The sequence below is a fragment of the Falco cherrug genome, chromosome 7 (assembly GCF_023634085.1).
Source record: "Falco cherrug isolate bFalChe1 chromosome 7, bFalChe1.pri, whole genome shotgun sequence".
In the NCBI taxonomy this organism is placed as follows: domain Eukaryota; kingdom Metazoa; phylum Chordata; class Aves; order Falconiformes; family Falconidae; genus Falco; species Falco cherrug.
This window is the reverse complement of record NC_073703.1, coordinates 35207229-35230158: the sequence shown is the minus strand read 5'-3', so window position 1 is coordinate 35230158 and position 22930 is coordinate 35207229. Positions and strand designations below refer to the sequence as shown.

The 22930-nt window shown below is 51.8% G+C and overlaps 2 protein-coding genes across 5 annotated transcripts in view; one reads left to right on the top strand and one right to left on the bottom strand.

The window, feature by feature from the left end:
* The window catches only part of TXNDC16 (thioredoxin domain containing 16), a 41874-nt gene extending 36371 nt beyond the window's left edge, over positions 1-5503 (bottom strand). Inside the window, exons 1-2 of one of the 2 annotated variants that reach the window (XM_027803464.2) lie at positions 4962-5503; positions 2122-2167 (exon numbers count right to left, since the gene is read on the bottom strand). In XM_027803464.2, coding sequence (XP_027659265.1) covers positions 2122-2167; positions 4962-5024 — 109 coding nt within the window. In that variant the 5' untranslated portion in view covers positions 5025-5503. The remainder of the gene's footprint in view (positions 1-2121; positions 2168-4961) is intronic. The other variant, XM_005437898.3, reaches the window with a different exon arrangement.
* A 469-nt stretch (positions 5504-5972) lies between these two features.
* Positions 5973-22804, top strand: GPR137C (G protein-coupled receptor 137C). Of its 3 annotated transcripts, none has more exons than XM_055716796.1 (7): positions 5975-6424; positions 14070-14113; positions 14868-15096; positions 18197-18346; positions 18903-19025; positions 19140-19255; positions 20112-22804. In XM_055716796.1, exons 1-7 carry the CDS (start codon positions 6056-6058, stop codon positions 20128-20130), a joined length of 1050 nt encoding a protein of 349 aa, XP_055572771.1. In that variant the 5' UTR covers positions 5975-6055; the 3' UTR covers positions 20131-22804. The 3 variants fall into 3 exon arrangements, with proteins under 3 accessions (XP_055572770.1, XP_055572771.1, XP_027659251.2); XM_027803450.2 differs by having other exon boundaries at positions 5980-6424; positions 19993-22804; XM_055716795.1 differs by lacking the exon at positions 18197-18346 and having other exon boundaries at positions 5973-6424; positions 19993-22804.
* Positions 22805-22930: the final 126 nt, after the last annotated feature.

The following is a 22930-nucleotide window of genomic DNA, read 5'->3' as shown; positions in this document are numbered from 1 at the left end:
GGAAAAAAGTAAAAAAAAAAAATATATATATATTGTGTATATATATATACACACAAACATATATAAGAGTGTCTGTCTGTTTGGGCAGGCACAGCATGACTGTAATTTCCAGATGTGACACAAACATCTTAAGGACATCACAAATTAGTTGCTAGAACAGCAGATGATTCAGACAACTGCAAAGGTGACAGCAAAGGCCATTCTCTTTCCTCTGAGCAGCATGTGCAACTGCACAGACCCTCGGTGCTTTCAGTTTAGGGCTGGTTTTCTTCCTTTTTTTTTTTTTTTTTTTTTTAAGACTCAAACAGAAATTACGTGTACAGGCAGAATTCTGCGACAGTATTATACAAGAACAAACTCCAACCACCTAAGATGCCTCAATTCTTTTTAAAAAGCTCTGAGGATGCCACTAGCATTACATGTGCCACTGACAGGGGTGTTCACAAAGGGACGGGCCATATTGCTCACTTCAGACCATGCCAGATGATGTGGGCAGGTTCAAGAGCCCTCCCCTAGTGCCTGCCCCATCTCACCACCGTTCAAGGTTTCACCTCCACCAAATGGGAGAGGGGTTTGCACAGGCTCCTCGGGTTTGTCACTCTTGGCTCTGTCCAGCCTCACATTATTCTGATATCAGTGGCAGGGGAGCAAAACCCCTGAGCTACTCCCTTCCGTGCCGGGTCTCCACATGGAGCTGGTTAGGAGTGGAGCCAAGGAAATTTGTGAAAGGCTTCAGAGAATGGAGCAAAGACCAAGCATGCAAGTGGCTGCCCTGCCACGGCTGTTTAATTCTTCTTGCTCAGATTAAGGGGCTCAGGATGAGAAAACACCTTCTTCCCACTTTATTCCTTTGTGTAATACCAGGTTCCTTTGCAGCCTGCTCTTCAGGCATCGCTCCCTGCTGCTGCGCGTGCTGCAGCACGGCTGGTCCCTGGCCAACAGAGAGACAGAGCTGGAACTGAAGCCATGCAGAAGCTGTTTGCTTTGCATCACGAGCTGCAGCTGTTTCCACTAACAAACACCCCTGTGTCCACTGACTGTCATTCCCTCCAACACCCTGTCAGATGCTGTCAGCTTACTGCTGCTGCTCTGCAAGGAACCCAAATTCAAAGGCTCAAAACCAAGCAAAGTCCCCCTGCCTTGCTCCCAGTCAGTGACAGCCAGGGATGCTCAGCCTTCACAGGCTCCCTCGCATGCAGGTGGGGTGTGCAGATCAGGCCTGAATGGCACAAAGGAACAAAGACAAAGCTGAGAAAGGCATGAAATTTTTTTTCTTTTCATCTCAAAGTCTTCAGTTCTTTCCAGCTTTGGGAAGTGCCAGGCATTTCTGGTCCTTTGCCCTCCCATCTGTTCCTCTGATTTACAGAGGGGAGGGGGATGAGGGCAGGGGGATGTTTATTAAATGACAAACTTGGCTACGGCGAGATGGAAAAATAAATCCTGGCATGTGGGAACCAGCCCAGGTCAAATGGGAGAGTTTACTGTCAAGGAGGAAAGAGGAGCAGCCTCCAATGACTCCACGGAGTTCCAAGACTTCATGGAATTATACCTGGAGGAGGGTGCCAGCAGCTTAACACACAACTCCAGCCTCTACCCAGCTTCATGTCTCCTCTGGCTCTCGTAGCCTTTCTAGCATCCACCTTCTGCCCTCTCCACATCCCTCTGTGACTGCTGCTCTTCTCCTTGCAGCTCCCCCAAAATCAGCCCTGCCTGCCTCACTGCGACCCCTCACTCTGTCCCACCACCCTCGACCTTGCTCCTCCCCATGCTTTTTTTCACACAAAAAAGCGTGTTCCTCCCTTCCCTACCCACATCCTCACCTACTCAGTCCTGCCCAGCAGCTTCCCTCTGTGCTCCACCAGTCCACACCTGAGTATTCAGCTTTTAGCCCGTTTCCTCAGTCATCTCTTTTCCATCAACAGAAAATTAACGCCATAGGGCTGGAAACAGCCAGAACCCGGTACCGCAGCCACATGTGGGATTACCAGAGATGTGTGAAAATACCAGGGATGTGTGAGCCAGCTCTGTCACTGCTGGGAAACCCTCAAGCCCATGGACCACAGGGCAGCTGAGCACAGCATAGGTGGTAGAAAGGCCCGATTGATGTCTTCAGTGTCATACCTCCAAGCCAGAGCCAGGCAAAGTGGTTAAGGCTACTGTAGATGAACTAAAATGAAACCAAATACACCTGAGACACCCAGCACAAATGCTTGTGTTGGTATAAATTGCTTGTGCCACATCAGTTTTGCTTGGAAGTCCTGCAGCAGCAACCACGGGCTGGGAGCCCTGCCACACTGCCGGGATCCCAGCTGCTTTCCCTGACACCTTGCCCCACAGAGCCCCCGGCTGCCAATATTTATTACTGAGGAAGCTGCAGCACATTTCATTCAACAAGGGGTGATGGGGGGTGGTTTTTATGACTCACAAGATGAGGAAGAACCACTGTCCTACTGGAATCGTGGACTGCACAGACAGCCAGGTACCATCTCCGTCACCTATGGGCCTCCCCGAACTCAGGAGAAACACCACCAACCCGGACTTAAATGCCAGTGATGTAAAATCTCCCCCATCCCTCAGCAGAATATTTTCCTCCCGGTGATCAATCACCTTCTTACAAAACCCCTACACTTTATGTCTGGTCCAAATATGTTACACTGCTGCTTCCCCCTTGTTTTATTTCAGTCTATCAGTAATCTTCCAGCCCGCAGAGCCCTCAGTTGGCAGGTTGTAACGCCCTAGGTAGATGCTCTGAAACCAGGAGCACTGAGAATGCTCCTAAATGCAGTCACTTCAGCCTCTCCTGTCATGATCAATGCAGATCAAGACTTTTGTTGCAGCAGGACCTTCACCCCTCTCCCAGCTGGCACAATGCTTTGGCAGCCTGCTTGCCTGCCTTTCCTGCCCTTCTGGCAGCAGTCAACCAGTGTGCTGCCCTCCCAAATTTGCTGGCACAAGACAGACCCCAAATCCACGTGGGGCTGACTCAACCCCTTAGCTACAGCAGGCTAAACAACGCTGAAGCACTCTCCCTGGCATGGCTGGATGTCCCAGCACAAATACACCTCCTGCCGCTGCAGCTGAAAAACGCAAAGACGAGTGTAACGCTGATGGCTCTTCTTGCTCTTTGGACCATGCACGCAGGTTTCCTTAAAGGGGTCCAGAAAAACTCCCTGAAAAGCTCTCTGTTCCAGCCTGCTGCTCTGCGGATCTGCTGCACATCACTGCCCGACCAGCGAGCCCTTCCCAAACACATCCAGCTTGCAGCCAGCTTGGCTGGAGATGGAAGCTGTCCCAACAGCTGTATAGTTTGCAAATTTCTTTTCTCCTGAAAAGATGATAAATTGGCCCTTCAGGGCTAAAGAAAGCATCCTTGGGATCCCACTGAAGCTTATCTGGATGACGGTGACCCTCCGGTGGCAACCCACTATGGGAAACTGTCACCCTGCGGCCACTTCACTGCCTGGGGGTGGGGGACAAGGTTTGTCCTGCAGGATTTTATTTCACTAGGAGAATACAGTGCCCCACATCACACGCCTGACGATTGCTGACACGTACTGCTGACAACTGTTGAAATATTGCTTATGCTTTTTTTTTTCTGGGTGAGGTTATGCGTTAGTTTTATGGAATCCTACAGCTGCCTGGAAATAACCTTACTTCCTTATCAGATATTGCATTATTTTGCACATTTTTCATCTTTGAAAAAGCAGCCATCACCAGCCTTTTCCTAATCAGCAGGTAAGTCAGGCTAATTATCACTACCCAGTTTTGCTGGAACAGAGCTCAACCCAGCTCCCTTCAAATTTTCCAAAGGTAACTTCTTTGACCCAGCTGACTTCAATAAGGTCAAAAAGCTGCAGCTCCCCAGCATCTGGAGCTGGAACAGCACTGAGAGCGTTCTCCAGCTGCTTCAGGATGGGCTTGCAATCATGGCATTGAAATACCTGCTGGCTTTTCCCACCCACCCCCTTCTCCCCAGCAGCCTGTGGAGGAGGCAGGAGTTGCCACCTGCAACTGCGGGGCCCCTACAGCTGTGCCCCCCCATCCTGCGCTGCCGCTGCCATGACCGTGACCCTACAGCTATGGGGAGATGTTTCCACCCGTGCTGGATGCCCCCACAAGCCTCCCAGCCAGGCTGTGATGCCAGGACCCACAGTAGCCCCCATGCACTGCTGGTTTCCAGCCAGAAAACAGCGCCGTCACCTCAGGGGTGTTTCTTTATCTCGCAGTTATCCACAAGCACCGTTTTGAGCCAGCAAGCTGCTCGGCCTTTTGTGTGCAGAGGCAGACGCGCTTTTCGACCAGCAGCGTTGTAAGGATGGTGCAGATTGCTGCATAACCAGCCTGCGGCGTAAATCCATGCTGGGGCAGCTCGTGAGACCGGAGGCACATCTGGCACACTGCGTCGGATGATAACGGAGCTTTTCTCCCACGTCATTGCCGCTCCCCGGCCTCTGACCCCTTGCACCAGACATGCCCGATTGTCCGTGCAAATGCAAGATAGGGGCCAGCAGGCAGGGCAGGAGGGGGCCCGCAGGGACAGCTGCGGTGAGGGGCACCTGGCAGTGCAGGGACCCTTCTCAAGGGTCAGCAGCAGAGGTGGGACATCAAAGTGCATCCCAGCCTGTTGCCTGGCATGCTTTGCCTCGATGATTTTTTTTTTTTTGCAGCGATGCTGCCACCGCTGCCCTGTCCAGAGAGTTTCACTTTCATTTTCGATCCCAGGTCCCATTTCCCAGCACCCAGTAGCCCCGCTGGGCCTCGCTTGCTGGCCGAGGCTGCGGCAGGGACATGCCACAGCCTTTCCCTCTGCCCACGCAGCGAGAGGAGTGCTCCGATGCCCCGGCACCCACAGACAGCTGCTGCACCCACTTAGTCTGGCCTTGGGGACTAAGGTGCTGGGAAAGAGCTGGCACTGGAGGGACAACATGGCTGAGCTCCCTCCAAGTAGGGATGTCACCTACCTGGGTGTCCCGAGCATTCGGGCTGAAGTCCTCATCCCACCGCCGCAGCTGCTGGGAGAGCATCCTGCATCCAGGTCTCCCCTTGGCCCCAGCAGCCCCGGCCTGGCTGCACAGCTGGAGAATGTGGGATGCCCAAAACGAAGCTGCTGGGTCTGTGCCCCCCCAGCGGCGGGATCGCTGAGACCTGAGCTGGGCTCTCAGTACTGGGGGGTCTCTGAAGGTTTCCCTGGCTGCTGTGGCCTCTGAGCATTCCCCACCGCCATAGGTGCGGCTGCTCGTACGGAACAGGCGGTCTTTCAGCTACATTTGGGACATCCCCACACCAGCAGAGACCCAACCTGCACCCACCACCGTGGGACCTCCCCCGCACCTCCCCGCAGCCTGTCGGGGGTGCGCCGGTGCCCCCGCAACCAGCTCCAGGAACCCCTCTAGGAACGCTGCCTGTTTCCTCCCGGAGGCCCCTGCCCGGCCCCGGAGCAGGGTGCTGCTAGCGCCGACCCCCCAAGGCGGGGACCCCCTGCTCGCAGTAACGGAGACCCCCAGAGCTGCTCCCCCCCCACACACACTCCCCCTTTTGTGGTTCCCCGCAGCCGCCGGGCCCCGCCGCGCCCCGCCACGGCCGGCCGAGACCCCGCCCCCGGGGGGAGGACGCGAGGGGCGGGGCCAGCTCCGCGAGGGGCGTGGCCTCCTCCCGCCGCTCCAGGTAGGCGGTGCGGGAGAGGGAGGAGGCGGGCGGCGGCGGCAACCCAAGAAGCAAGAAGCGAACGGCGGGGGCGGCCGTGAGTGACAGGCAGCGGCGACCACTCGGCGCGTCGGATGGGCGCGGTGGGGGCGGGCCGGCGGGGAGCCAATGGGGAGAGCGCGCTGTCAGGAGCGAGCGCCTCAAATAATCGGGCTCAGCTGATTGTCCTCGGCAGAGAGTTGTTTGGCGGCGGGCGGGCGGGCGGCGCAGCCAGGAGGGCGGGCGCGCGCGAGGGAGCGCGAGAGGCGGGGGGCTCCCCTTTGTTGCATGGGGGTGTCCAGCCGGGGCTGAGGGGAGGGGCGGGGCGGGCGCGCGCGGCGACCGTTGGCGGGCCGTTGCCTCCCGCTGCCCCATGAGCGCTACGGCGGCGGCGGCCCTCGCTGAGGGGGCGGCCCTGGCGGAGGGGGCCGCCGTGCCCTACGCGGTGGAGCTGGGGCTGACCGTGCTCCACACGGCGCTTTACGCCGCCCTGTTCCTCTTCGCCTACCTGCAGCTCTGGCTGCTCCTCTACTACCGGGAGCGGCGGCTGAGCTACCACACGCTCTGCCTCTTCCTCTGCCTGCTCTGGGCAGCCCTCAGGACCACCCTCTTCTCCTTCTACCTGCAGAACTCCCTGCAGGCCCTTCGCCTCCAGCAGCCCTTCGCCCACTGGCTGCTCTACTGCCTGCCCGGCTGCCTGCTCTTCTCCAGCCTCTGCCTCCTCAACCTCTATTTCGCTGAGGTAAGTTTTTTCCTTTGGGGGGCAGGGACGCTCCAAGCCCTCACCCTGCAGGACGCCGGGGCTAAATCTTCCTTTTCAGCCGCCCTCCCCAAACTTGGAGGTGCACAGAGGTGTGCCCTGGAGCCAAGGCTTTGGGGTGGGATGGGGGGGGGTGTATGTGTGCCCTGACCAGGCTCGGTGGGAGAGGGTGCGAAGAGGGGTGCCCTCAGTGTAGGCTCTGGGGCAGGTTGGGGAGGTACAAGGTTGTGCCCTGAATCCAGGCTGGGGGGGTGGGGGGGCGAAGGCACGTAGATTAATGCCCTGAATCTAGGCTTGGGGGTGGGGTGGGATGGAGGGGGTTGTGTGAGCAAAAAGTGTGCCCTGGATCCTAGTGCCGGGCTGGCGGAGTGCAGGGGTGCGCCCGGAATGCAGACCCCGCGGGGTGGTACGGGGGTGCCGGGGGGGGGGGGAGGGGGGCACATGCCCTGAATCTGGGGTTGGGGGGGGGTGCAGAGATGTGCCCTGCTCCCGGGTGGGGCTTTCCTCTTTGCAAGAGGGGTTGCAGCGCCGTGGGGCTCTCCTGGGGGACTGTTTTGCATCTTTTTTAAATTGATTCCCCGTCTCTAAAGGGGACCAGAAAGTGGCAGCAGCAGGGGCTGCTCTGGCCTGGAGTGATGCCAACCATTACGTCACCAGCTAGAGCCTCTTCTGCTATTGTTGCTGCGCTCCCTCCTTCTCTCCATCTCTCTGCTCCGCTGTGAACTGGGCTTGTTGTTCTGCAGCTTGTTGTCAGACAAAAACCCTGAGATCCCTCTGCCTCCCCCAGACAACAGCCTGGGGCTGGAGAGGTGGGCCCCTTCCTAGCACAAAGATCGGGACTGGGACAGTGCAGGGCTGCTTGTTATTGTTGCTGAGCTGTATTCCTTCTTTTCTGGGCTTCCCATCACTTGTTTTGTGGTGTTTTTTTAATCCCCCTCTCTCTAGTCCTTTCACTTGTCTTTATCTTTTAAAGCCTTGTCTCTCCCCTCCCCTTCTTCCTCTGAATATTTTGTTTCTGCTCCAGTTTCTCGTGAGCAGCCCTTTGCTTGCCTGCCTTCCAGTTTGGTGACTTGTTTCATAAATAGGCAGTACTTTCCTTCCAGCTTTGTTGTTGTTCAGATTCTTTGCAGCTCTCAGCTGTTCGCCAGCCTCACAAAGGAATCGCTAACACACAGCGAAATCGCTCCGATGTGTCACCGATGGGAGTTATGATTTCATTTTCCCGAGGACATCAACATTCACATGATAACGTGAGACTTGGAGCAATTAGGTTGTTCAGCTCTTTTGGTTCTTCCCCCCCCCCCCTACCTGTGTTCTGTTCCCCCCCCAGCCCTGAAATAAACACCTGGAAGCTAAGGTAAACTGCCTGTTGCAAAAGCCATCAGTGTTAGATATGCTGCTGATCGAGTGGCAGCAAAATAACAAATGGTGCATAGTGTGCATAATCCATCTTGTCTGTTAAAGGGAGCCTGACCTACCAAATGCTCCAACCAATAGGTGTTTGTGTGTCCTGTGAAAGGCAAGCTGAGGAAGGGATCCTATGTTCTGGTACCACAAAGTGGCTGGATTTCTGCTTTCCTCTAAGTCACTGGACTTGAATGACAGCAGATTTGCCTCTGTGGGCTCGTTAAAAGGCATCTTTAAAGAAGGGCAAGATAAATTCAAATAGGTTCTCGGGCTTCCCTTCATCCCTAGTCATCTGTTTTTGAGTGGACTCTGGTGGAATATACCCTGTTTCTTTCTCCTTGAAGACCCAGAGGCAAGGGGAATCCTGTCTGAGGAAATAAGAGCTCAGAATCTAGAGTAGGGAAGGATAAAATGACTTAAGAAAATGGGTATGCATGCTTGCTACAAAGAGGGTCTGATGCTTGGCTGTCGCAAGCAGAATGGGTGTCCAGCGCTTCATGGTATTTGTGGGTGATCTCACAGTGGTGGTACGTAGTGAAGCTTGCAGCTCCAGAGGTTTGGAGAAAGAGTGCAGCTAGATGGACTGAAAGTCTTTGGTGCTTTTCTGGCTTCCATTTTAACAAAAGAAATGATGCTGAGCAGTGATACTTGGCTGTCTCTGCTTGGGCTACAGGCTGATAAAACTAGCCCATCCTTCTCTAGGTGGGAGGGTGCTGTGTACTGGTAGCTAACTTGAGATGTGCCTGGCTTGGTTGTGTTTGGTCCTTGCCTTAAGGCACAGGAGCAGTTGTGTTTAAGGGGGCTTAGGGAGTAATTAAACAAGAATTGTCCCTATCTGGAGGAAGGAGAGAAGCTGTGGTAGAACCACAGCAGTTTACCTGAAGTGGCTCAAGATCTGGAGATGACTGGTACATTTACTAGTGTGACTTCAAGCAGAACCTGCTGTGGAGGGCCCATCCCTTCCTAGTTCTTAAAGGACAGCTGGTAGCAACCTGTAGAAGGGCATTGGGCTTCTGCTATGCTGGGGGTGGTGTCCTGGTCTTAGATGTCCTCAGATAAAAGCATAGGCTGTTTCTGTGCTGAAGGCCTGGGTAATTGTTTTTGTATACAGTGCCTCCTTTGTGGAGATACTGGAGAAATGGCATCTGTCTAAGCAGAGAAAGAAAGTGTGGCCTGTGCTATGTTATTTGAGCTAATCTTGCTTGATTTACAGAGCTCCTCAGGCTATGTACAAGCTGAGGGTGAAATGGTGCTGGGTGGGGGAAAAGCTCCAGGGAACAATAAATACCCATGAAGAGCTAGCATTATTTTGCACTCCAGGCTGGGAAATTCAAACTTGTGAAACTACCTGGTGTTTCCACCTTTCTGTGGGGAGAGGCTATCTTCTTCCTGTCCCCTCGTAGCTCCTGAGAGGATGTGGAGACCTGACAAAAAACTTATTTCATAGATTCACTGAATGGTTTGGGTCAAAAGGGACCTTAAAGATCATCTAGTTCCAACCCCCTGCTACGGGAGGGACACTTTCCACTAGACCAGATTGCTCAAGGCCAGCAATTGGATGCAGCTTTGAACACTTCCAGAACACTTACTTGGTGGAAACAGTTTCTTTTTGTCACTGCCTTATTTCCACCTGGAACATCAAAAAGTGTAATGGGTTCTGCTTGGGAAGATCTCTTCCTTTCTGCTTCAGCTTGTAACAGAATTAGTTCCTTTCCAGGAAATCCAGAGTTTGCAGTATATCAGGTCTGGATTCCTCGGATTCGTTCCCAGTCTTGCCTCAAACTGGCAGAACAGTGGCTCTGATAACCAACCCAGGGTCCTTCTCTGCCTTGCTTTTGGAATAGCTCCTCTGCTGCCAGCTAGACATCTGCTTGAGTAATTCTACCTTTCCCAAGAGTCTGTGCTAATTCCTGCTTTCCCCCAGGTCATTGTCAGGAGCCCAGTACATAAAAATGTAGCCACAACAACCCAACCTCCATCTTGACCCTTTCAAAGACCTTCTTGAGCACTTGGCATCGTTGTCTCACTTGGGAGTCAGCAGCAATGTGCAACAATGAGTAAGGTCTTCTGCTAGAGTGATCAGGCTCTGCCAGACTGGTGTGGCCATAACCCTTAACCTGTCTGGGTTTCTTTAAGTGCTCCATCTGTGATGACATCAACCTCTTTCATCCCTTGCTGCTCTAATTGCACTGAAGCAGACATGCATGGGAAGAGCATCCAGCCTGGGAGCCATTTGTCCTTGTTGTCCTGTATCTTCCTGCCTTTTCAGATGGAAAACTGGAAAAGCCTCAATCATTCTTGCACCCTTCCATTCTCCTTGTCTGGCAGACACCTAGCATGTGCCCTCTGCCTCAGGGACTGGTAAGGGGTCACTTAAGCTCAAAACTGCTCCATCCCATAGCTGATGATTCCCATGGGCTCCACTGTTCCTGAATGAACAGGTGGCTATGCCAGCAACCAGTTATTCTAGGAAATCAGGGTCCAAGCAAGTTGTACCCTGTGTTCTTGATGGCATAGGATGATCCCAGTATTAGTAGGAATGGTGAGAGATCCTCACGGATAGTCCCAACTGTTTCTGAGGGACAAGTGGGGGCTTGAACACTTGTTATGGGGCATAGTCCCAAAATAGTCTGTGCTGTGCTCTAGTGCTTGCTGCTGAATCTCTGTGGTGAGAGAAGGAATCTGTTGGTGGATGCAACTCTTGCAACTGAGGTCTGTGTTCATGTCAAGGCAGGACATGGTTATATCTTGTATCTGGAGAGCCCAATCACATGATTTCTTTAGGAGCAAAAGAGACTTTGACTCCATCAAACAATGACAAGCTTCTGGCTCTCCTGGATCTTTCAGATCAATTATGAATGGTTGTAACAAAACCAAGCTGAAATGCTATCTGAGGCTCAGTGTTGGGGTTGAGATCTTGGTTTGTACAGGTACCGAAAGTGGTCCTTAGAGCTATCTGTGGGATATGGTGTCTGTCACTTCTCTTAGGAGCTGTGACATCTCCAATACACCTTCTAAGGATGACTGTGTTCCCTAAACAATGCTCTGAGAACATACTCTTAGCAAGTTCACTTTCTGGGTTCAGTGATGTGAGCAAGGTATGCACTTCTGTGAAATACAGCAACTCTTCATAAAAAAACCGAAAGCCTCCAGCATCACAAGGGACTTTGAGGTCTGTAGCTCTTCTCACTTGCCTTCTTTCCATGTCTCTGGCTGATGTAAAATGCTCAAAGGATTTGTGGCTCCATAAAGACAACAGAGTATTGCCTAACTTAAAAAGGCTTGCTTAAGAGTAAGTTTCTCAGCCCTGCTGAGGCTGGGCTAGCAGGGACCTCTGTTCCCTATTTTCAGCAGGCAACTGCATGGCTTCTGGGGCTGATCTCAGCTAGGAACTGAAGGAACTGTTCATCTTGCAAGGGTTGCCACTAGCAACTTGGCATAACGCACTTGTCTGAGGGCATGGGTCGGTGTTGCCTGTTTTTATGAAGAATAGGGTTACTCCGGAGCGCTCTGCACTGATTTCTTCACAGCAGAACCCTCTACATAAGCTGTCCTTGGGCTTGGAAAGCAGCAGAGCTAGTCCAGTGCTGAAAGGCTAGCAAGATTATCTTGAGGGCAAGAACCCAAAGATGCAGTGTGAACACTGCTGATGTCACCTACTGACCCAGCACTATGAATTAAAAACAAGCTTCAGATGAGTTGTCATGTCTTAATAATGAAACCCACTGTAAAGAGTGGTGCCTGCTCCCTTCCTGAAGTTATAGGACTAAGTATCTGGGGGCTAATAGGAGTATAAGGCTGGGACCTGGTCCCCTTCTGCTTTTCATGGCAGCAGTCCAAGTGCAAGTCTCAGGTTGCTATTGTGCTCTTAACCCTGAGACAGCTTTGTGTGCCTTAATCCTCAGGTTTGTAGAGGAGGGTCTTGGTGGACTATCTTGCACGGGGCTACTGCAGAAGCCAGCATCTTTCTGTTGGCCAGTGGCGTTCCCCTGCTTAGCCAAAGGGCTGTTCTCAGCCAGGGTGAGCAGCTGAGATACAAGCCAGGGACTCTGTCTGCACCACTACTCAGAGGCTGTGGTTACAAATGACTCTTCTGGGAGACAGAGCAGATGTACAAATACCTTAAATGAATTTCCATGCTGTGCAAATGGGTGCTGAACAAAGAGGTTTCCCAGCCTGACATCCTTGATGTCTGTTTTGACACTGCCAAAGGGCTTGAATGTAACCTACAGGCAAGCGAAGGACAGAGGAGGATTTGGGGATTTTTCTGTTTTGAAGCCACCACGTGGTCCTTCTGAGGCCCAGGTTTCCTGTAACTCAGATGAGCTTTGGGGCTCAGTGTGTTATGCCACACTTCTGTACTTCCCTGGGCTGGTGTAGGCCAAGACAACAGGGTAGAGGGTTTCAGAGACTGCATGTACTACTGTGCCCCTCAGCCATGGGGGCTGGATACCTCCCTCTGCTGAAGTACTGTGTCTTGTTCCCCATTAAGTGCTTCTCAAGTGAACTCAAGTTCATCCTCCCTCAGACTGGGGAAGAGGAGCCAGACAGTGAATCTGGCTCTCATATCAGGGTTGCTGAAGCTGTCCCATGCCCTGTAGGGGGGGTTTCAAATGCTTGACATTACTACAATGGATCAGACAACCCTCAAATCCTGAAATGTCCCTGGAAATCCTGTTGGCAGGAGCCTTATTTTTGAAGCTTCAGAGTGCCATTTCTGCCTCGGTGCTGACTGGAAGGCAGGAGCCAAGAAATCCCATCGGGGGGGAAAAAAAAAAAGCTGACTAAGAGTGCCTTGTAAGAGATGACTGATCCTTCACTGCAGCCAGAGTCTGGATGCTGACAGGAAGGACTCCCTGCAGAAGCAGTGAAACTAAACCTCTGCACCTGTGCAGTGATCCCATAGTGGTCTTGTGCTGACCACAAGTACATGGTTGCTGGATCTGGCTAGATGGCTCTCTGCTTCTTCCAAGTTTCTTCAGAGTCTCTAATGAGCTTTGGCTGAGACTGAATGTGACCTCAGCTCTGGGACTCTTCCTGGTGGAGTCTGTACCAGGATCTGCATTTTTCACAGGACAAAAACCAGTTCCTGCCATAGCTGTGCTAAATCAGTATGTGACAAACAAGCTCCATGTAGCTCTGTCAGCATGCTGCTTGTCCTGACAATATGTGAGCACTGGTTACCTATCCCTTTGCAGTGGGACTGCTGTGGTCACATCTGTGACTTGGGAGTGTCTCTGCACCTCTCTAAACTGTCCGTACTTCCTTAGGCAAGAAGTCCTGCCCCTGCATGCTTCAGCAGGAGCCAGTCTGCAGCCCAAAGGGGTATAGAAGGGTGTCTGGCGCTTGGGAAGAGTGCTGTAGGGCTGCAGGGCTGCCTGAGTATGAGCTGATGGTTCTCCTCCAGCCTTCCCAACCCAAATGGGTTCAGTCCCCTGCAGTCTGAGGAATGGCTTGTAAGCCTTTGCTTTGAAGCACTGGTCTCTCCTGTGCAGCTTTCATCTTGAGTCTCCTAACTCCTTGTGTAGTGAGGAGATTTGCAGAACCCAGATCCACTCCTGGACACAGCATGTGTCGCTTTGAAGAGTGAAACAGTCTGCAAATAACTGTTATTTAATACACGTGTCTGACAAGTGTGCCATGCAACTTGGTAGGCTGGGCCTTCCACCTCTGGAGGACTTCCTACCATCTCAGGGTTACATTTCAGGTGTATTTGGCCTACAAACATCTCAAAGGTGGAGGAGCTGTGAGCTCCAAATGCTTGTTATAGCCTGCAGGTCCATCATCCAATACCAGAAGGCTATTTTAGATCAGCTATTTGTCTTGCTGAGGCAGCCTTCTCTAACGTGGGAATCAAGGATGATTGAGGTCCTAAAATATGCAGCAGAGAACACTGGGGAAAGTAGATGTATTTTTGAATGACCTTAGCAACTGAGTGCTAAACTTCCTGATCTTCTCAGAGTCCTTAGGTGTGGTGTTAAAGCCCTTGCCACATATGGGGTGTTAAACACATTTATGCCTGTTGGACACCTACATTTGCTTTTGGCTTTTGCAAGAAAGACTGGTACTCTTTCTTGCAAGTGGGTCCAGTGCAAGGCTTGGTGTTGATAGGTAATTTGGAGTCCTTCAAGATGTCCAGCTGGATGATGGCTCCAGTGTTGTTAAGTTTAAAGGAGAGCTATAGGTCATGTTAAGTAATGCTGTGCAAATCTTTCCCCAGGTCATATTCAAAGTGAAATGTGCAGCTGAATTCAACAAGTACAAGTAAGTGGTACTTTTCTAACATTACCTTCAAAGCTGGCTTAAGGTAAACTCATGCTCCAGTGCTAGGAACGGGAGCTTCAGACCCCAAAGGCTCAACAGGGCTAATTTTATACTCTGACAAGAATCAGTGTTGTGCCTTGGAGCAGGACTGGGAGCTTCAAGGGTACCAAGGAAGCTAAAAGCATATACTGCATGCTTCCATCCATGTTGTTAGCATCCCAATACCAGTGCTGCTAGCAAACTAGATGAGTTCTCAAGGTCATTCTGAGCTAAAAAAGATCTGCAGGATAAGGCTTGAGCGATAGGCGAGACCACTGTTAGTGCAGCCCAGGCACTTCTTGGCCATTTCTAGGGAAACCCACAATGGAAAATGTGAGCTCCAGTGGCTTTCAATAAAGAAGTTGCAGTGGCTGTGATGACTCATAGCTTATTGACTGAAGTTAATGCAGAGCTAGAGCAACACTTAAAATCTGCAAGATAAGAACCTGACTGTCAGAAGATGAGTCTTGTAACTCATGACTACTTACACTGCTTATGCATTATGAGAGCAGCTCAGACGAATACTCTGTGGATTTGGGCTGTCAATACAACTGCTGAAACTTGCTGGAATGTCTGATCTTCATAGCAAGCAGAGCACTGGGCATGTTAGGAGGCTCTCTTGTCTGATGAGGCAAGAGGGTGGTGCAGAATGAGCCCAGAACTGTCTAATTTTTAACTCCACTTGTATTTTTTTTTTCCCTCACTATTTCTTCAGGGTCCTGTTGTATCTGGGCTCCATCTTTACCAGCCTTCTCTTCTTAGTTGTGAACTTAACTTGTGCAATGTTAATCCACGGTGAGGTCCCAGAGAACCAGCTGAGGTGGACAGTCCTTGCCCGTGCCCTAGTCAATGACAGCCTCTTCATCCTCTGTGCCATCTCGCTGGCTTGCTGCATGTGCAAACTAGGAAAGATGTCTTCAGCAAATGTCTACCTCGAGTCCAAGGTAGGTAAATACCTCAAACTACACTGGAACTGCAGTAGTCGGCTGGATTCTCAACTGGATTTATGCGTGCTTAGTCAGAGCAATGCTGGCCTGGTGGCACCTGAGCTACTCTTGCTCCAACACTACTTCCAGCATGGAGGTGGCAGCTCTTGGACTCTTCCCTCCAGAAAGTGAATGTTTTTGCTGTAGGAATGAAGTGCCCTGGATGTTTTAGGGGAATATGTTGTCTGCAGCTTTGCTGGCACGATAGGAGACTCATGACCTGCTTACGCTTTTCAGGTTTAGAAGTATAATTTAGGGTTTGACTGGAAGAGAGGGCTTTCTAAGAATAGCAGATGCAGTTTCTGCAGTATATTGTCACTAAGGACAGTTAAGTCTCTGTCATATCTCTGGCAGATGCAGAACAGCTCTCTGCAAAGGGCATCCCTCCCAGCAGTCCAGCTTTAGTTGCCTGCCTCCTTGAGCCAGAGGCAGTGCTTGCCTGTCCTGGGTGAGGTGAGCATCTTAAAAGGGGAGGAGAAATTGCTGTAGGTCCTGCCCCAAGGCAGAAGGAAAGGGGAGGGTCTGAACATACTCTTCTTAAGCAGGTAGGAAACTAGACAAGATACCACCAGTCTCATCTTGGTGTGGCAGTAGGCTGGCATTAAGAGTGCCCCTGAGCTGCCACCCCTTCCTCTGGAAAGCCATATCACTCCTGTCAAGGGTAGTGATTCCAGGGGGACCTGGCCTCTTGAGAAGGGCAGGCAGTAGTCTTTTGATGAGCCTGGAAATGTCCGTAGGAAAAACTTGCACACCTGAGCATAGTCAGGCTCAGGGAAGCCAGCTGCCTGGCTCTAGTACTTTGCAGTACAGCCCCTCACCCTGTATGCTGTGACTCTCCAGTGTCAGAAGGTGGGGCTCTGGCCTCCTGCAGAGACCCTGTTTCCAATGTGCCCTCAGGTGAATCTACATAAGCTCGAAGCACTACTGTATGTGGCTCAGCTGGGAGGCTGCCCACAGCATAGAGCTTCTGGAGGTGGTTAGATGGCTCCATCCCCCCTCAGGATGAGGATGAAGAGGGTAACAAGCTGCCTTGCAGCAGACACTGCTACAGAGATACTCTGGATCCAGGCAGCTGCCTTGCATTGGCTGGAGGCATCTCCTTGCTGCTTAGCAGGCCATCTGCATGACCACTCAAAGTGGCTGCAGTCCATTGCCCCTTCTCCTAGGGAAGCAAGATGTGAGGGTGGCCTCTGCTGTCAAGTTCAAGCTGAGGCTGTCTGTAGAAGTCTGGGCTTCTTAAGCAGCAGAGAGTGGTGGTGGTTGCCCAGAATCCAGGATGTGTGGGCCTTGGGTGGCTAGGACTGACATCCAGCTGGCTCTGGTGACTGCTCTCCACAGAGGCTGCTGATTGCAGCCAGGTGATCTGAAATGATACAGAGGAGCCATGACTAAGCTGAGAACCTGCTCGCATCCCTCTTGCATGGGCCAGGTATCCAGCTCTGACTGGCTCTGGACACTAATTAACTTACCAAGTTCACCCAGCAGTAGTTTATGAATGCAGTAACTTCCTCTACTTACATGCCTGAGGCTGCCTGTGGGGCCCTGTTCTTGCAGAAATGCCATAGAGAAGTCCAATCTCAGGTTGAATACTCAGCCTGGCTGTCTGGTAAATGTCTCTTGCATTCAAATGCTGTCTCCCTTCCCTACCTTGGAGGCATTCCCTGACTTTGTTGTGGAGGAGCTGCAAGAATAGGATGGGGGATGAACAGAAGTGTTACACAAATACCTGAAAAGGTTGTCCTGCCTCCTGAGCTCCAGCTGTGAACCTGCTGACTCAAAGCAATACAGCAAGGCTGGAGGGGCCCAGTGAGGCAGCTGCCTCCACTCCTGAAGGTAGGAAGGCTTTGAGCCATCTGATACTTGAGGAGGCTGTGCTGTTGGACTGCAGCCAGATCCTGTACTGTGGTCCTTGTTAGCTGGAGGTTTGTTTCACTACCTCCTGCTCTGCTGGACTGGACACCAAGGGCTCAGCTAACTGTGCTAGAACAGGCTGTGTTCCTGTGCTCCAGTGGTGTCACGGGGACTTGTCTGTTAGCAGCACTTTCATGATTACTCTTCAAAGATACTCTCTTGAGCAAGTGCTCTAAAGCTAGGAAAGCAGAGCTAGCATGCCCCTAGCTTGGATGGGGAGCAGGCCAATGAGTGAGTAGACTATCTGCTTAAACACAAAGGCAAGTCAGCTGCTGAGATGTGTTTGTCTGCCTGCTTACTGACTTGGTGGCTCCCAGCAGCTATTAAAAGGCTTCACGGGTATATTTAGCAAAGAAGGGGAGATGCTTGCAGATCTTCAAGTGGCTTCCTCTCCCATGACTAGCTGTCCAGGAAAGGTAGGTACCATGACCTTCAGGTACCTCATGTACCTCTGACAGCACTGCATCTGAAACAATAGTGGAGGAAGCTCCTCACCAGCACAGGACAGCTAGCAGGAGTTGGAGATCCCGCAATATCTAGCCACCCTTCAGCACACTGCTCTGTAAGCAAAGCCTGGCTTGTCCCACAGCAGTGCTGGGGTTCAGGTCCTGGGTCTTTCTGCCTGTTCTCACAGTTCCCCACTCCAAATATTTGAGTTTATTGCCTAGACAAATGTGTTTGGTGTCAGGGGCGCTGAACTGCTGCGGGGTGAGCAAGCTGGGTGGATGCTCCTGCTCTGTAGTCTGATCAGGGTGTAAAGCAGAAAGTTGATTCTCTTAATGGTTTTTGGCTGCTCTCCTGGAGAGTACCACGTTATGGCAGTGGGGGGGATGGCATCTCTCTGGACCATCATTTTGAAGCTGACTGATAAGATTCTGAGGATAATTTTCCTGTGCCTCAAGCTTTGCTTGCTCCCAGGTGACACTGGCTGTGTAGCTCTGCTACTGCAATGAACTCATCACACAAGAAAGCTCTTAACCAGCTCTGAATATTTTAGCAGCAACATACAAATGTTCTAGGTCATTCTTGCCTGCATAGCTTCTCATGTGTTTAAGGAGAGGGTGGTGTTGGTGGTGGTGTGTGTGGAATTGCAGCTCTGTTGGAAGGTCTGTATTAAAACTGGGTGGTTTTTTTCTTCCTGTTGTAGGGAACATCTGTCTGCCAGGCTATTCTTGTGGGATCTGTAGTTGCTCTTCTGTATTCCTCAAGGGCTTGCTATAACCTGGTAGCTGTGGCCATATCTCCAGACAATGTTCCTGGTCCTTTTAACTATGGCTGGGACAACCTTTCAGACAAGGTGAGTGTCTGGGACCCCCAATCCAGAGCTAGTGAAGTGAACGGCAGTTACTCTACCTTCCCGTGAGGGTGTGCGTAGGTGAAAAGGTTGCTACATGGGGGCGTCTCTTCAGCTGAATCCCCAGATGAGCTGGCTTTCTGCCTTCAGAAGCCCTGCTTGCACTCTCCACCACAGCAAACCTTGATCTTTTATCTGGCTGCTTCTCCAGGAGGGATTCCCTGTTGTGCTCTTCAGTTCTAGCCTGCCAACTCTTCTTTTGGGGAAGAGGAGGAACATGTCAACTAGAGCAGAAAAGCAATGCTTAATCAGGCGTGGCTGCATGCAAGGGAGTCATTGGTGTGGGGAGGGAGCTAAGAGTACCCTGGTAGCACACTGAGCTCACTAAAACCAGTAGCAGCAGTCAGGTGACGGTCACCATTCTGGTTTGGGGATTCCTGCAATTGTAAGGGTTTCTCTGCATTCCTGGTTCTAAGCTGTGTTGTGTGTCCAGCTTTGGGAGCTGTGTGGCTCTGCTGATGGCTAGGTTTATACAGAGACTTCTAACTTCTGTCCGCAGGTGCATGTGGAAGTGAGCAGTGAAGAGTATGTGGTGTTCGGAGTGGTCCTCTTCCTCTGGGAGCTGGTGCCGACAACTTTTGTGGTGCTGTTCTTCCGGGCTCAGAGACTGAGTCAGAACTTGGTAAGCCTGAGCAAGCTGCTGTAGCTCGAGGAGATGCCTGGGGTGTGGGGGCAGGCCTTCAGAAAGGTTGTCAGAAATATCCTACCTCTGGCCTAACTCCTTTCTCTTTAACAGACTCCAGCGGGGATGGTGAATAGTCACAGTTACAGCTCCAGAGCCTACTTCTTTGACAATCCAAGGCGCTATGACAGCGATGATGACTTGTCACGGCTTGGGGCCAGAGATGGAGGGTAAGTGTCCTGCGGGACAAGTAAAAGCACAGCTGCCATTCTGTTGCCCTGAGTAGAAGCAACAGAGCTGTTGGCTTCTGCTCCTAGGAGAAAAATTTAGTGTTAAGAGGCAGCTTGGGCAGGGTGGGTGGGGCAAGGAGCCTTCTGACTGAGCTTGCTTTGGTTCCCTCCTGCAGCTCACAAGGAGCTATTTTTATTAGACAGAAGTGACCAGCTCTGAGAGGTGGATATCGCACTGGGTGCTCGCAGGTAGAAAATACATGGTGGCTACAGATGGGAAGGCCTCATCCAGGGGGGCTGATCTTGCTGGGAACCCTCCTCAGCTGTGGGGGCAGAGGGCTCTGAAGTGGCCTCCAGAGGAGTTTCTCCACTGGGAAGGATGTGGTCTGCAGGAAGCTCCTGGTGTCCAGGAGAATGGTCCAATATCCCCAGCAAAACTGGGGGGAAGCCTGACAGCCCTGTCCTTTGCCCGCTGCTTGGGGGCGTAGTGAGGGATTCAGAGCTTCTGGCTCTTCTTGACCAGTGTGTTTAGGGCCTGGTGCTTTTCTCCTTGTACCTGTCTTGTTGAAGCCAAGTTCCTTGGAGATACTGTGCCTGCATGTTATAGCCTGCTTCTGCAGGCTTGGATAACCCTGTCGGTGCTGGCAGCAGAAGTCTTTACTAGCAGTGGAGACTAGCTGCAGCCAAATTATCCATCTCTAAGAGTCCACGTCTGGTTTTTCTGTCTCTTCTCCCAGCTTGGCTACCCCTCAGTGCTCTGGCTGCTATGGGTCCCTGGCTGGAAATGACAGCTACGTGGTGGGTCCCCACCTCAGCGGAACAGCTACAGACAGTGCCCCCTTGCTCTTTGCCGCAGGCGGCTCGGAGATGAATAATCACCATAGCTCATACCCTGCACCACAGAACTGAAGAGGCTGCGAGGTCCCTTTCTTCCCAGAAGTGGCATTCATGTATAGGATTGTAACCTGGTTTTCTTTCATTCTTCCCCAAAGCATCTAACTCATCGACACAAACATTCCACTACCTGCTGCAGCTGTAAGCGGGACTGAGCCTATGGCTGCAGGCAGTAAGCAAGAGAACTGTGACTTTAAGGTACCATGTAGCAAAGTGAAGCGGAACTCTCTGGAAGCTTTTTCTTGGTCTGGTCTTCAAGATGTTGGCAGCTAAATGCACCAGAGCTTCCTCACTAGAAAAGAAACATCAAATGCATATTTGCACTTTTATCTGCACACTTGGAAGGAACGAATCTTGCTCAGACTGTGCTTGGTCTGAGACTGTTCTAGTTACTCTTTTTAATTGCACATCCATAGCTGGGAGAGGCACTATCTTCCTGCAAAGACGTGTTCCGTGAAGTACTCTGCATCCTGACTCACTTGGGAGTGTGAAGCTCTTTTAACAGAGTGTTACGGGCAGGGCCTCCTGTGGTGAATGTTAAAGCATACTGTGCCATATTCACACCTGGCAGGGCTGATGCCTCTGGGCTGACTGTGGTCTTGCCCTGACTGCTGGCCCTCGTTTCACCTGGTTGCTGAACTGTCCTACCTAGGACTGTGGGTTCAAAGCTTGGCTCGAAGCATACCCTAGAGCAGAGGCCTATGAGGGTGAGACCCAGTGTTCCTACCGGCGTTGAGATAACTATGTTGTAACCAACCTGCTAGTTTCTGGCAAAGGAAGAGGGCTGGCTCGGATGGTAGCTGCTGTTGGGTGGTGGGCAAGGCTCCATGGGCTGCTGCCTTCAGGGAAAGCTTGGAGCTGGAGCTGGCCCAGGGAGAGTGTGTATGCAGGAATGTGTGTGGCCCAAAGCACATGTGGAACCAGGGCTGCTTTAACTGGGGGGTGGTAAGAGCAGTCTGGCTCCCCTTTCCCCCGCAGTATTAAATTGCATTTAGCAGATAACCAAGGGTTTTAACTTCAAGTGAATGTGAACCGGTGGGGTCACTGCTGAGGTGCAGGGGCTGTCTCTCTGCTTGGGGAGGCAAGGCCTGCTCTTGCAGAAGGAGGTGGCAGACACTGTGGAGACCTGGCCATGGAGCAGGACCATGGGCCTGGAGTCCTCCCACTGCCACAGAAGCTGCATCAGCAGGGCTTAGCAGTGTACACAGCATTTTGAGTGTGCTGGGTTGGTCTGGGAGGAGGTTTCTGTCTCTTTAACCAAAACAGCCATGTTTGACCTGGCTGGTAGCTCCACTGGGCTCCTGGAGGTGGAGGCTTGGTGTTATTCCTGGCTTGCCCTGAGCTTGATGTGGGGATGAGTGAAGCAGCTTTGGATGTGGCCTTGGATGGAGGCCCTGGCCCAGGGAGGGCAGCTGCTCTGCCCTATCATGACAGCCTGAACTGGAACTGCTTTTAGCCCACCCAGGGCTGCTCCTGCGGGTCAAAGCCAGGTCTGACACTGAAGGACCCGGTGGGCGTGAAGGACTTGCCTGTGCGTGGAGCGGTCTGGCACTGCCTGGCTCCAGCCATGTGACACTGGGCTGGCTCTGGTGCTGGAGCCCCCATAGCTCTGTGAGAGAACCCCCAAGCACTGGGGCAGCCCCGGCCTTTCCTCACTTGCCATGTGCTCACTAGTATGGCCTGCTCACCCTGTCACCCACCTCACTTTTACTGAGCTAGATGTCACTTGTCACACCGAGAATGCCCTGTCCCTCTGTGTGGTCTGTGCCAGCTTGTGGGCCTCCCTGCTAACCCGCTTCACTCTTGCTGGCCCCCAAAAAGGAGCAATCCCAGCTGCTTTTTGGAGAAGGCTTGGAGATGACAACTTTCAGCACATCCCTCTTGCTCTAGTACTTGAACCAGAGCCCTGCCCCCACTGCCGTGGCTCTCCTGGCTGCTCTGCCTGTCTCCTCGCCTCGGCCGGGGCACAGAAACAGGTTGCTCCATCTCAATCACTGCTTGACTTACGGCAAAGCTAAGGGAGGACCTGGACTCAGTGTGTTGCCCTTCTTTCTTCTGCTGTAAGTCACCAAAGATAGTAAGTGATGCTAGTGGCCCCTGTTCTTGCTTAAATTCCAAAGCACTAGGAGCACTTTAAGTTTTTCTTTGGAGGGGAAGGAGTGTAGTGCAAAAAAAATAATAATTTTAAAATAAAGAATTAAAGGGCTACAGGCTCATTGTTCATATTGCACTGAAGCACACAACAATAATACGATCTTCCTGGCATTAGGATGGCAGGTCGGGGGTCGGGGCAGTGAGTCTTGTTGCTAATGTACTTGTGAGTGACTGGCAAAGTGTTTTGGTTTTACTCATTTGTACGGATGGCCGTTAATTTCAAAACTCTGACTTGCTCCTGCTGGGGCTGGTCCCATGTTTTACTGAAGTAATTTATAGCTGAGAAATACAATGACTTTTTTAATGCATAGTTGCCTTTCATTAAACTTTTTTTGTTGGTATGGTTTAACAGTGTTTTGGCTTTGCAGTCAGGCAGCAGCTGGCTGTGACAGGAAGCTGTGGCCAATGAATGTACCTATTTGTTCTTCACTAAACTGTAACCAAGCACTACTATGTTGAAATAAATAAAAAAAGCCTACTTTCTGTGCTAGGCTGCCAGAGGCCTGGCTGTGTTTTGCTCTCGATGTGACCCAGCCCCACCAGCTCCAGATGTTGGTCCTGCAGCCCTGGCCCGTGCGGGGCCCTGGCCGGCTCTGCCAAGGTGTGGCTGGCAACATGGTAAAGCTG

Coding starts and splice junctions, on each gene's coding strand:
- GPR137C (XM_027803450.2), top strand. CDS start 6,056: ATGAGCGCTACGGCGGCGGCGGCCCTCGCTGAGGGGGCGGCCCTGGCG. Junction 14,114..14,867: donor GCTGAATTCAACAAGTACAA/GTAAGTGGTACT, acceptor CTATTTCTTCAG/GGTCCTGTTGTATCTGGGCT. Junction 18,347..18,902: donor GGGACAACCTTTCAGACAAG/GTGAGTGTCTGG, acceptor TTCTGTCCGCAG/GTGCATGTGGAAGTGAGCAG.